This window comes from Protobothrops mucrosquamatus, unplaced genomic scaffold (genome assembly GCF_001527695.2).
Source record: "Protobothrops mucrosquamatus isolate PMUCROS unplaced genomic scaffold, P.Mucros_1.0 scaffold2770, whole genome shotgun sequence".
Classification (NCBI taxonomy): Eukaryota; Metazoa; Chordata; class Lepidosauria; order Squamata; family Viperidae; genus Protobothrops; species Protobothrops mucrosquamatus.
The window spans coordinates 47,530-60,988 of NW_015388808.1; the positions used below are offsets into that span (position 1 = coordinate 47,530).

General features: G+C 43.4%; 1 protein-coding gene across 1 annotated transcript in view; it reads right to left on the reverse strand.

Annotated features, from left to right (window-relative positions):
* LOC107296377 (TBC1 domain family member 10B-like) overlaps positions 1-13,131 on the reverse strand; it is a 15,713-nt gene extending 2,582 nt beyond the window's left edge. Inside the window, exons 1-8 of the mRNA XM_015825722.2 lie at positions 12,290-13,131; positions 7,426-7,525; positions 7,192-7,299; positions 6,584-6,690; positions 5,579-5,693; positions 4,784-4,849; positions 2,271-2,460; positions 866-1,020 (exon numbers count right to left, since the gene is read on the reverse strand). Of these exons, the coding sequence (XP_015681208.2) occupies positions 866-1,020; positions 2,271-2,460; positions 4,784-4,849; positions 5,579-5,693; positions 6,584-6,690; positions 7,192-7,299; positions 7,426-7,525; positions 12,290-13,131 (1,683 nt within the window). The remainder of the gene's footprint in view (positions 1-865; positions 1,021-2,270; positions 2,461-4,783; positions 4,850-5,578; positions 5,694-6,583; positions 6,691-7,191; positions 7,300-7,425; positions 7,526-12,289) is intronic.
* Positions 13,132-13,459: the final 328 nt, after the last annotated feature.

A 13,459-nucleotide genomic window follows, 5' to 3' on the forward strand; every position in this document is an offset into this window, starting at 1 on the left:
CTCTCCTTCCTTCCTTCCTTCCTTCCCCCTTCCATCTCCTTCCTTCTCCATCTCCTTCCTTTCCCCTTCAATCTTCCTTCCTTCCTTCCATCTCCATCCCTTCCCCTTCAATCTCTCTTCCTTCCTTCCTTCCTTCCCCCTTCAATCTCCTTCCTTCTCCATCTCCTTCCTTTCCCCTTCAATCTTCCTTCCTTCCTTCCATCCCTTTCCCTTCAATCTCTCTCCTTCGTTCCTTCCTTCCTTCCTTCCTTCCTTCCTTCCTTCCTTCCTTTCCCCTTCAATCTTTCTTCCTTCCTTTCCCCTTCAATCTCCTTCCTTCTCCATCTCCTTCCTTTCCCCTTCAATCTTCCTTCCTTCCCCTTTCCTCCCTCCCAACATTTTTGAGCAAGGAAGAGTAAGCTTCTCCAGCGAGCATTGCTATATTGTTTTTGTGATTAATCACTATGCTTTAATTATGTTCAATTCGTAACAATGAAAATACACCCTGCATATCAGATATTTACATTACTATTCATAACAGTAGCAAAATTACAGTTATGAAGTAGCAACTAAAATAATTTTATGGTTGGGGGTCACCACAACATGAGGAACTGTATTAAAGGGTCGCGGCATTAGGAAGGTTGAGAACCACTGCCTTAGGAGAAGAGGACAAGAGACGCTGCCCAGGGAATGGTCAGGTGAAGTAGCCTGCAGCGTGGCTGGCTCAGGGATTCTGGGAGTTGAAGTCCACTGGTTGTAAAGTTATCAGTTGCCCATCCCTGGCTTACATTATATTTGAAAACCGTGTTCCATTACATGGCCAGAAAACTTCAGGGCAGCAATATCAATAAAGAACAGCAACAAAGAAAAAAGTTGGGATTCTCACCTCGTGGACCAAGTATTCCTCCTGCATGGCCTGAACGGGGAGATTTCGCAATTTCTCCATTGTCTCATACATGCCTTGACAAGATCGCAGCTTGTCCACTGAGCCCAAGGCGTTCCGGAGTAGCACTAAGCCCACCCGGAAAATTATCTTCACTCCTGCAAGAACATAAAGAGGAGGAAGAAAGGACCAAATCAAAGAAAAGGGACACAGGAAGTTGGAACAGAGGGCCAACGGTAGGGTTGCAAATGTAAAATTTATGCAGCTGAAGGAACCAAAGTCCACTAAAGGAGAAATGTCATAATGTTTTAAAACAATCCTAGCTGAATTTGGCTCTCAAAGCCAGCATCCGGTTTTAAGCAATGTGCAACCAATCAGGGGCCTCTGGGTGTTTGTGAAGGTGTATGTTGCGAGCTGCTAGGAAAATGCACCACCTACCCCTGGTTCTAATCTGCATTTTATTGCTCACTAAATGAGTAATCACCATTACATTGTAGAACAGTGTTTCTCAACCTTGGCAATTTTAAGATGGGTGGACTTCAATGCCCAGAATTCCCCCGCCAGCAGGGAATTCTGGGAGTTGAAGTCTACACATCTTAATGTTGCCAAGGTTGTAAAACACTGGTCTAAGTGATCTTAATCTGACTCTCAAACTGGGAGACAAGCTGGCTGGGGAATTTTGGGAGTTGAAGTCCATCCATCTTAAAGTTGCCAAGGTTGAGAAACACTGTTGTAGAACAGAGAGGATTCTATAATAAGCTCCTGTGCAGAGAATCATTTGGCCTATCCTGAACGTACTGCTATAATCCAATTTTTTATTTAATAATCCCGGGTTCTAGCACAGAGTCACTTGGTTGAGGTGGGCTTGATTGAATAAGTAAATAAGAATAAAATAAATACTGCAGCTGTTATCCCAAGCATTCCAAGCATTTTGCAAAGACAAGCCTTGTGGAATACAATGAAATTCCAAGTTACAATGCACCAGTCCGCACCCAGACAGACAAAATCCATGTTTTCAATACCATGCATAATTCACGAACATCTGACTCGTCAGCTTAGTTCTCCTGGTAAACATATTGAATGATCCCCAGTACCATTTCAAGAATAATTATGTCAGACTAGGTTTGACATCATATAATTCTTCTCTTTCTCTCCCTCCGCCCGTTTTTTTGTTTTGTCAAACAGCCATCAAGACAGCCAACATGCTGGCCAGGACTATTTAAATAATGGTTGGGTAGGTTTTCCTCCATCCAGTGAATTAAAAGCATTTCGGTGGGGTGGGGTGGGGGATCAGAGATTGCAGAATCACTGTGGGTTTTCTCCCTTCTTGATGGAATGTGTGTTAAGGGAAGAAGCAGGCATGCAGAACTTGACAGAAAGCCAAAGAGAATTGAAGGCCACAGCTCACCTTCGCAGAAAAACATATCCCACACGCGTAACACGGAGCACCAAGGCAAGGTCCGGGAGAAGATGCACATAAACCACTCGGTCATATACAAGATGGGGTCGATCTTGTATCTCTTCAGGTGACGATAGGCAATGGGAGACGCTCGTCGGAGAAGTGCAAAGAAGATCTCCCCGTCTAACTGGATTGCCTCCTGAACAAGAAGCACAGATGTGATCTGAAGTGAATTCAGGGGCTCTGGAAGTGATGGCCTGTATTTCCCCCACCAATGCTTTTATCTTCTTCTCCGAGGCCTAGACAGGGTTTATAACCTCTGTGAGCAGCAAAGAAAGTTGGGGGGATGAGACGCAGAATTGAATAGTACATTGCACCAGCTATTGTTTGCTTAGCCACCGTTTGTTGAACATAGCACAACTGGCTGAGTCCAGACACCAGACTAAGCCCTAAAGCAGGGGTGTCAAACTGCCGGCCCGTGGGCCGGTTTCATCATACCGGAGCCACGCCCACCCCATTGCCGGCAATGGCGAAAAAGCTCAGAGATGTCGCAAGTTTGACATGCCTGCCCTAAAGCATGGCTCGTATGACATTCCAAACCAAAGTCAAATAAACTTTACGATGGGGTCATCCTGCTACCTGAAGGCCAATACAATCTGCAAGACTGAAGTGGTTGCAACCGTTCAAGGTTTCTGTAGGCAAAAATTGTGTTGCTCCTTTCAATTCAATCAATTAACAAACCAGACTGACCTCAGAGGCACGGCAGGGCTCAGCTTTGCCCATCAATAGACATCTGCCAGAACTTGACCTACTCGTGACAGATAACTCATGATTTAACTCAGTCTTAAGATCAGTCACAGAATATGAAATTTCAAGTTGACCCAGAGTGGGGGAGAAGGGGAAGTGAGAAGTTGGAGAAGAAACCTGTCAAAAAAACAACTGAGATGAGGTGGCCCGATAGAAAAACAAGAGCATTTCTTTATAAGAAGTACAGATTCTAGCTGTGGAAGGCAAAAAGTTTGCAGGTGGCATCTGTCAGGAATTCCTTAAAGGCAAGACATCTATTTTCAAAACTGCTCTGCAGCTGCACAATCCTGAAAAAGTATGAGCTCCTTTAAAGAGCTGTAAAGGGGTGGGGTTTTTTTGTTTTCAAATTCAATGCCCTACTGAATATTTTTCAAACTCTGGGCCTCCCACTCTTTTCCAGGAAGTTCCATCCTCCAGTACAACATAGTGTTCTACTAGAGATAATGCTAAGTGTTCCTTAAATCATACCGAGAAGCACCATAATTTCTGTAAAAATTAATAAGGGAATTCCATCCGTTTCAGCCAGATTGGAAACCTACAACTGAATCAGGTACCCTTCCATTCATAATTCCCCCCAAAACAATGAATATTTTTCATCAATGCAACCTATTTTTTAAGTCAACAATGTGTAAAATAAAGCTGGTTTGTTAAGCTTCCAGCAAGGTAGTCCTCAATTTACAACCACAATTGAGCCCAAAATTTCTGTTGCTAAGTGATTCATTTGTTAAGTGAATGTTGCCCCGTATTACGACCTTTCTTGCCATAGTTGTTAAGTGAATCACTGCAGGTGTTAGTAAGTTAGTAACATGGTTGTTAAATGAATCTGATTTCCTTGACTTTGCTTGTCAGAAGATTGCAAAAGGGGATCACCCCAGGACACTGTGAATGTCATAAATATGAGTCAGTTGCCAAGCGTCTGAATTTTGATCATGCGACTGGGGGAAGTTGCAATGGTCATAAAGTATGAAAAATGATCATAAGTCACTTTTTTCAGTGCCATTGTAACTTTGAATGATCACTAAATTAACTGCTGTAAGTTGAGGACTACCTGCGTGTTTACTTATTTATTTGTATACATCTATTTTGGCTGTTTTAAAAAATCCACCCTTTAAAAAAAGAGCTGTTATGCTATTTTCCTTCTGGTGACACCCAGGTTACTATTTCCAGGATCTTCAGCATTTTAGTAAGAAATGGAACCCCTAGCGCCGATCTTTACACTGGAAGTTTCTGTGTACAGGTAGTCCTCAACTTATGACTGTAATGCAGCCAAGATTTTCCGCTGTAGGTTATGATGGTTGTAAGTTGAGGCATCCACATGACCAACCTAATTTTACAACTTTGTTTTGCAATAGCTCTTAAGCAAATGCCCGGCTGTTGTTAAGCATATCAGTAAGCTAACCCACTGTCTGTTTTTCCTCCAGAAACCATCGTAAATCATAGTCATGTCTCTGCAGGACACTGCAAATGGTCATAAATGTGGGCCAGTTGCCAAGCACTCAAAAGGCAATCACATGAATGCAAGGGGGAGGGGGGAGGGATGGCGCAGCCATCGGAAATTCAAATATGGGCTGTAAATTCCTTTTGGGGGGGTCCACCGTAACTTCAAACAGTTGCTAAGCGGCCAATTGTTATGCAAGGACTACATGTAATACAAAAGGTATTCCCAGTGAAGAATTCTAAACTGCTTTTCTCTATGGGAATGCAGTCAAACTTACCAATCCAGCACTGTAGTATCCAGGAAGATATTTCTCACAGATTTGCACCAGGCACCAGAAAGCTTGCTGTGGAGAGAGACCAAGGAATCTTTAGCCCAGTTAATCGCAGCAGCCACAGTTGGGTGCAGGGCAGACCAGCATTCTAGCAAACTCCGTAAAATGTTCGTTGGGTGAACTAAGCCAGCAAATTCAATTCAGAGGCATTATACCAGGGGTCTTCAAACTTGTCAACTTTAAGACTTGTGGACTTCAACTCCCAGAATTCCTCAGCCAGCCCTGGCTGAGAAATTCTGGGAGTTGAAGTCCACAAGTCTTAAAGTTGACAAGTTTGAAGACCCCTGCATTATACCTTCCCCAAACCTGGGGCTTCCAGATTGCTTCAATGACACAGAAGTAACACATCAGAGCTGGTAGCAAAGCCAAAGAAGGAGAACAAAGTCACAATTTGAGAACAGACCCAGATCCCATCAGGGCTGCCAGTTAAAGTGTAACGGTTATGTTTTAACACCATACATGCATAACGCTGCATGAAAACACAGATACTGTCAATGCTCTGGACCCAGCTTCTGGAACTGGTAACGTCCCTGGTAGTTCAAAAGGACAGGCCCTGACATGTAACAAAGCAGGATGCCTGGTGCAAAACAAGACTTCCAAGGTGCAGCGACTATTATATACATGCCCCAACCTGCTAAAATATTCTGAAAATATAAATTAAAACTAGGAAGTGTGGTTCTTTCCCAGAGAAACTATGCTTTTTAAACTGGCAACTGCAGAGTGAATGAAGTAGCTCCTCACCTCCGCGGGCATATGCATCAGCAAAACTGCAGCTACGGGTGCTTGTGCTTGGCAGTAACCTTCTTCGGGCCGGTAGATGGTATAGGCTTTCAGGATACGATAGAGGTCCTGCTGCCTGCGATGGAGAAGGATGAGGAGTGGAATTAATTTCATTTAGACTTTTGGACCCTATTGGAGCTCCCCATTCGTGAGACCAAACTCTAGGAAAGCAGAATTCTCCGTTATGTTTCTTTGGGGGTATTTAATTAGAAACAGGGCCTGTAGGCTAGTTAATGCTCAGCATTGCTCAGATCATGTGCCAGAATGTTAATGAAACAGCTAAAAGTGGCATGGCAGACGTGAGTTCCTGATTAACACAATGTCCCATTATCTTAAGTCTAGAAAGGAAGAAAGGCACATCAGAGGTCAGATACAGGAGCAGGTGTAGAGCTGGGGTGGTAGAGGAAATTCAATGTAAGAAAGAACTGGGCCAATATAGGTAGTCCTCGACTTACAACCCTTTGTTTAGCAACTGTTCACAGTTACAACAGCACTGAAAAAAGTGACTTACGACCGGTCCTTGCATTTACAGCTTCCCTGTGATCATGTGATCAAAATTCAGGCCCTTGGCAACTAGCCTGTATTTATGATGGTTGCAACACCCCAGGATCGTGCGATTGCAGTTGCAACCTTCCCAGCCAGCTTCCAACAAAGTTAATGCGGGAAGAACGACCACCTGATTAACAACTGCAGCAATTCACTCAACAACCGTGGCAAAAAAAGCTCATAAAATCAGGCACGACTCACTTAAACAACCGCCTTGTTTAGCAATGGAAATTCTAGTTCCAATGGTTAAGTCAAGGAGTATCTGTTTGCTTATGAAAGTTTCAAAATGAGTTGGGGCTGCTCCGGTGTCGAGCTGCTCCGGTGTGTAGAGGGAGAACCATTTTATGAATTCTGAGAAAGGAAAGGATCGTAGAGATCTGAGCACTGGAACAAAAAGATCCCTTCTTTAAATTCTCTCACCCATGGCCTCCCCGAGCGGCAAACATCTCGTGGAAAGGGAATTGCCTATGGAGGTCCTTCTCAATCACATCTAGCCATTTGGGATCACCAGGCTGACGCTCCAATTCCTAACAGAAAAGAAAAAGCCAACAAGGAAGGAAAGTCGGTGAATTTGGAGGCGGAAGCCTATCTTAAAGAGACTTTTCCTTTATGCAGTGTTTCTCAACCCTGGCAGCTTGAAGATGGGTGGACCTCAACTCCCAGAATTCTGGGAATTGAAGTCCACCCATCTTCAAGCTGCCAAGGTCGAGAAATCCTGCTCCACAGGATCGATTATCAATTGCTGTTCTGGAAAGGATTCCAGAAAGACACCAGGTCACTGCTTGTTCTAGCCCAACCTTCTTCCTTCTCACTCAGTTATTCAGGAGGGTTCCCAGTTGTTACGTTTAGGGGCTTTTTATTACAGTTTATTAATACAGCTTGATATTACTTGTAAGCTACCTCAGAATAAGTTGACTTTGGAAAAGCAGGATATAAATGTACCTATTGGAAATCCAACATTCTGCATTCTCCAAGATAAGACAGTAAACTTCCCTATTTTAGTAGCCTCAAAGGGTCCATGGAAATACCTCAAATTTTCCCTGATTTTGATCCAAAAGTTCCTTGCTATTTGAGAGTAGCTGCCATGCTTTGGCACGGAGAGAAGAGGGAATCCCTTTCCGGCACCGCAATTTCACCTGCGATAAAATGAACAATCATTAATATGTGAAGTAAAGAGACAGAAATTCAAAACCCCCGAGCATAAGTTAAGGCTCTTCTTTACTAGCCAGGAACAGAGGTCTCTAACCTTGATCTCTGCTCACCTTCTGAAATCTACGTGACAGCCACTTATCCCAATGAGAAAACATGTCCAGCCACTTAAGTTCTCTCTGCCTGGCCACGTCCACAGGGATGGCGCTTTCCCTGCAACAAAAAAGCAATTGAGGAAGACGATGAGCTAAGAAATATGCTACAAATGTAGTGTCTTGCACAATTCTAAGGTTTACTGCTCTTCAGGGGAAGGGCTAAGGAGCTATGCAACATGATGGATCTGTCAGCCTCTCCTGTATATTATGAGATTTCATACCAACAGAGGCAAAGTAAACTGTTTGACTGAGGAAGGGAGAGCAAAACAATTCAAACCGTAAAAGACAAAGCTTGGGATGGTGGCAAATTAAACTTCTCAAAGGCTTGTCTATCTTTTCCCCCAGAGTCTTAGTTCTTGGAAGCTCTCGTCTACAATCCCTAGTTCATTGTGACAAGATGGGTCACAAACACCCTCTAAGCTAGCATGTAGTCATCCCATTCTGAACATACAAACTTTGTTAGTCTATATTTAGCTAAATAGGCTACAGACACTATAACTTAACACATTCTTCACTGTTCGCACATACACAGTCAGGTGCTGTACATGATAAAACAAAATCCTGGATTATACTTTTGGCATCTCTCTCTTGCCTTATGATTACAAGAGGATTATGGGAGAACATCTGTATCTGTAGAAGGAAAGGCAGAACCTGGGGGTGGAGTGAAAAGAGGGATCAGCCTAAAATCCATATGAAGCTACAAAGTCCAACACCCCCCCCCAAAAGCCGTTGATCCTTATCTAACTCTAACCAGGTGCTGACCTTTAGTTGAGAAGATCTGTATGCATAGGCATTTAGCAATAAATCAGCTTAATCGAAGTTTTGTGTGTGTGGTCTTTCCTGCTTGACAGTATCTCACTGAATGTTTCTGTTTATGGTTTCTCAATGCCCATTATTGCCTCCAAGATCAGCTTATGCACATCACCACCACAAACAAGGTTCACACATAGCCTCCACCTTAGCAATAAAACAAAGACATGAAAGAACGTGCAGGGCAGCTGGGCTAGTGTGATCTGAAACTAGGAAGCTGCCTTCAGCCTGCTGTGAGTCACAATTCACTGAGCCTTCCCTGAGAGCTTATGGGGCAATGAGAATTTGGTTAGTTATATGAAAAACTAGAATTGTGTAGCATCCGATTAAAGGTACCCAACTTCATTAGATTCAGGCAAGGGGGTTCAGGGTGATGGTGATCCTAAAGAAAGATCTAGGCAGGGCTCTCATTAACAAAACCCAGCAAAAAACAGGAAGGGCTGCTTGCCAAACAGGAAGTGGTGAGACCGATTGTAAAAAGTCATAGAAATAAATATTCTGAGTGGGCGAAAAGAATACTGTTCTCCCACTGTCACACCAATAGGAAGAAGGCAGTGACTGGTACTTTTGTGGAGCATATTTTCTCTGTCAAAAGAAGCAGATGCCCCAACATTATTAAGCAGGTCTTTCACTGCCCTAAAGAAGCCTATCAACCAGCCTCCGGTCACTTACTGACCATGATCGTATCACAGATGCAATCCTGGACTTGGTCATTAATGCCAACTCAAATCTTCCTAGCAGCACGTGTCCTCCCTTAAACCTTCCAAGCAAGGATAAACACGAGATAGACAACAGGTAATTTGTATCACACCGATCAATATCCAGGTCTCAGCACCTGGGCAATTTTATTTGGACTCAAAAGCATGAGAAGGCCTGCTTAGTAATTGAATTGGACCCCATCAGCAAATCCCAAGGTGATAACACTAGTCCAGGAAGTCCAAGGAACATTCTGGAAGAAGGCAAAGGCAAACTTTTATATTTGCTAAGAAAACATGTTTTGTGAGGGGAGGAAAAAAGCAAATACTATTGCACGACTAAATTATATCAGACTCATGCTGTAGCTAATGTTTGGTTATTGGAATAAGGTAGGTGGGAAAGATGGTTAAATGTATACTGCAAACCCCAATTCTAGACTGCTTTTCTAACCCTCTCTTCCAGTTTAAGCTATGAATAAAAGTGAATGTAACTGGAAAGTATATTCAGAGCTTAGTCAAATACTAAATACTACCTTCTCTTTTTCAATTGTAAGCCAATTTAGTTCTTAACATAAACATATTTTTCTATTGGTTACTCTGGATGTGCTGATCAGCTTTCCTCAAAAAACAACCCTTTCTGTAGAGGGTTTCCACTCCACAAGCAGCTGAGAACGACATAAGGTTAGTACAGATGGTTAGGCAGGAATAGCAGCTAATCCACAACCAAAAAGAGAATCTTGCCACAAAGAAATACCATCATCCCCTCCCACAGCACGTATGCCAATTGAAACAAAGCGAAACCTACACTATAATTTATAATGTTAACATGCTTTGTTATTAGCTGCTTTCCTGCAGAAAAAATATCAGCACCCTCAGCCGGCTCAGGATGGGCAGCAGGCACACTTTTTTTTACATGTGTAAATCTATAAGAAACTTTTATATTTAGCAAAAATTGGCATGGTTTGTTCCATCTCTTATTTTAACGGCAACCTAAACAAGAGTTCAGAGACAATTCTTTGGAGATAATGCTTATAAATAGCAATTAACTGCAACAATTTATAACAGAGTACAGTCTGCACCGTACCCTATTCCTTTTTAGAAGAGTAATTTCACCTGCTAGCTGCTGGGAATTAAAAAACAACATGAGAAAGTAATTATTATCTTGCCCTGTTTTCTGTTTTCCCTTGAAGGAGGACTGGCTGCTGTTAGACAAAGGGGCAGACATTAAAGGTTTCTAGAACTAGAAAAACATTTGTGAAATTTCCTTCAGCATCTCAAAATACCTTAGGCTGAATCTAATCTGCATAAGAAAAGTTGGCATTTGTTAGCAAATCTTTTTCTTTAATGAATGATCAGTTTCAGAGACAACTGCTGGAATTTCTGCATTAGTGCCCAAATGGACACCGTAATGAATGGGTCAATGTATAGATGTGTACACAGTGTTTACATCCCACAAGAGATTGGGGCCACAGGGAAAAAATACTCCCTTCCAGTCACCAGTCTATAGTAGCCATATGAGTTTGAAATGCTAACTGGGTGTAGTTTGGCACCTGCCACTCAAGGACCAGGGACCGTGGAAAATGGTACATGTTATAATGCTGCATCTGTGATCGAAGACCACAAGCTCACAGCTTCCCAGACTGCTGCATGATAACCTTTTCAATCAACCCTAAATTTCCTGGCTGAATAGGATGTTGAGACACTGTGGCAGAGAAAGCAAGGAGAAAAGAAAGTCAAATTCCAAATGGCAGTGCTGGAAAACTCTTCTGGAACAGCAACACGTGCTTTTTCAGACTGCACAAAGAATGCATCAACCTCAGCACAAATTCATTACTGTAGCTGCCACCCTCTCTCAGCTGCAGTCTCATGGGAAACGTAAGCTGATTCTAAAACAATCAGGAGCTTTAAAAGCTGCTTGAAATTAAGGCTTGTGGGATGTGTGCACAGAACTTTTACAAATTTATCTAATGGGAGGCAGCATCTCCCTGAATTTATCTAGGCTCAGAAATTAAGCAGAAGCAAGCTTGCAAGAATTTGGATGGGAAATGGTTATATTCACTCTAGTGCAATGTTTCCACACATTTTCAAGTTGCTAAGGCTGAGAAACAGTGCCCCAGTGAAATGCCAGAATTATAGGCTAGACTGGGAAGCAAAAAAAAAAAAATCCAGAAGGCAGTGGCAACCTGCTTATCTATAATTGCCATGAAAACTATAATATCTGTACATATCAGATAGATAGTTATCAGACTCAATCTTGGCTTTAAGAAGACTTCATCTTTTTGAAGTTTTGACCAGTCAAAATCCTGAAGCAGTAATTTTTTTTGCTGCTTTTCTTTTTGCATCATTACAAAAGTATGCAGTGACTGCAATAGGGAGGATTTAAAGAGAACAGTATGTGGAACAATTTTCATAACAAGTATTCAGACCAATGAGAAACCATAGAAAGTCTGGAATTACATTACTGGTGCTCAAAACAAAAGAAAAAAATCCATCACACTTATGGGCCAAGTCAAGAAATGCAGCCACTCAATCACAATGAAAAAATGTATGAAGCCACACCCCCAAGGACATGATTCTGATTTCACACCAAAGGGAAGAACATGCAAACTGAAAAGGAAAAATATAGTTATGGAAAAGAGGACAGAAATACATCTTAGCTATATATGGAGCAGAGAAATGACTCATTTGGCACACCAGAGAACCAATGTTGCAATGTGATATTTAAGTGTTTAAGGAAAAAGAACCTGAGATAGTCCAATTGTCTATTCTATTGCCCCAAGCTACTCACATTTATGGACCTTCCCTCCCATGCAGAAATGAATAGCGTATACAGTATTGTCCACTTCTTTAGAGGAAGTAAAATGTAATTTGTTAGTGTCACCCTTCAAATTTGATGCATGACAAGTACAGAAAGATCAGAAGAAAGGGAATTTTTTTGCTGAAAACCAGTAAGATGTTTTTTCATTACTCCTTCCTGGATGCTAATCAGAAAAATGAAGCATTATTATATCTCCCCAGAACATTATATCCCAGAGCCACTACTCTCAAACTAGAAAAAAGTCATTTAAGAAAGCTGATCAATAATGGGCCACTGAGTGGCAGCGTAATCAGGATAGTACTTAAGACACAACTACTTCTCCTGAGTTCACTTTCACCAGGATAAGAGCTCGTGGCCCACAGAGCAGAAATTTGAAGCTCTCCATTATCAGCACCCCAGTCCAAGTGAGAGTGATGCCTATCAGTGGACTAGTTTGATTGGGATAAAGCATTTCTTCTCCCCAGCATAGAAAGGCCATCATAGTGATGCCAATACTTACAGTGTAATAGAATACTGGCTGCCCCCCAGGAAGCCATATTTATCAGTCTTACGATAGGCAAGTCCATTGATTTCAGAATCGGACCCCAGAGAGCTAGCATCGTCAAGGAATCCAGGACCAGTCAGTGACTCCAACGTGCCTGACATGAGACTAACAGAATCTAAATAACTCAAAGTATCAGAAGCGGGAGGGACTTTGGATACAGTAGTGCCCAGACTAGACTGGGAACCCATGTCTTGAGGTGGCCGAGGAGCGGAAAAGTCATGAGGTGTGAAACCCTCTGGAGATGTTGGTGAAGTCTTCTCCGGTGGGGTCATAGGACTTGGGGCCACCATGATCACCGTCGGTGAAGCTGGTGGAACCGGTAGGGATTTCACTACCACGTCTCTTGGCAAAGCCACAGATGACATCCCCACGCCATCACTCACAATAGCCTTAGCGATGACAGGAGCCACCGAATTGGCCACAGGTACCGTGTCTGCTGAAAATCCATCTCCTGCACCCATGGCTAGGGTTTCAGACCTCGTCTCTCCAGGATCTGCCCCCTTTCCGGTATTGTTGGCCACAAGGGTCATCTCTGCCATTATCGTGGTTAATGTCACCTCTGTAGCGTTGCAAGGTGCTGCCGGGGTCGTAGTGCCAGTTGGCAGAGTGGCTTCTCCGGGATCCATGGTTGTTGTTGCATCATTGGCTGTGGCCACAAGCAAACCTGGTTTGCTGCCGTTCGTAGCCACTTCTAAGGCCTCGGGAGTCGTAGCCGTCCGCTTGAGAACGTGGAGGACCGAACGAGAGGCATGGGGTCGAGGGGGCGGCGATGGGGGATCCCCAGAACCTGTCTCCATAACAATGCCCCCCCTCCCCAATGGGGGGGACGCGGCCTGGTCGCCCAGCCAATGCCTGAGCGACGGTGAGGGAAGGGAAGGGAAGAGAGGAACGAAGCCCAAAGCTTCGCAGCTCCCTCTCCCCCCCGCCCGCCTACCTAGACGGCGGCAGCGACGGCGCAGCTCCAGTAAAAGAGGGAGCGAGAAACCGAGCGAGAGCCACCCGAGTTGCGCACGCATTCCAGGGTGCCCTGGCCGACGTTCACCCAATGAATAGCGAGGAGGAAGATGGGTTTATCCAATCACGAAAGGAGTAAAAGGAATGGACGATGAGGGAACTTATAACGAA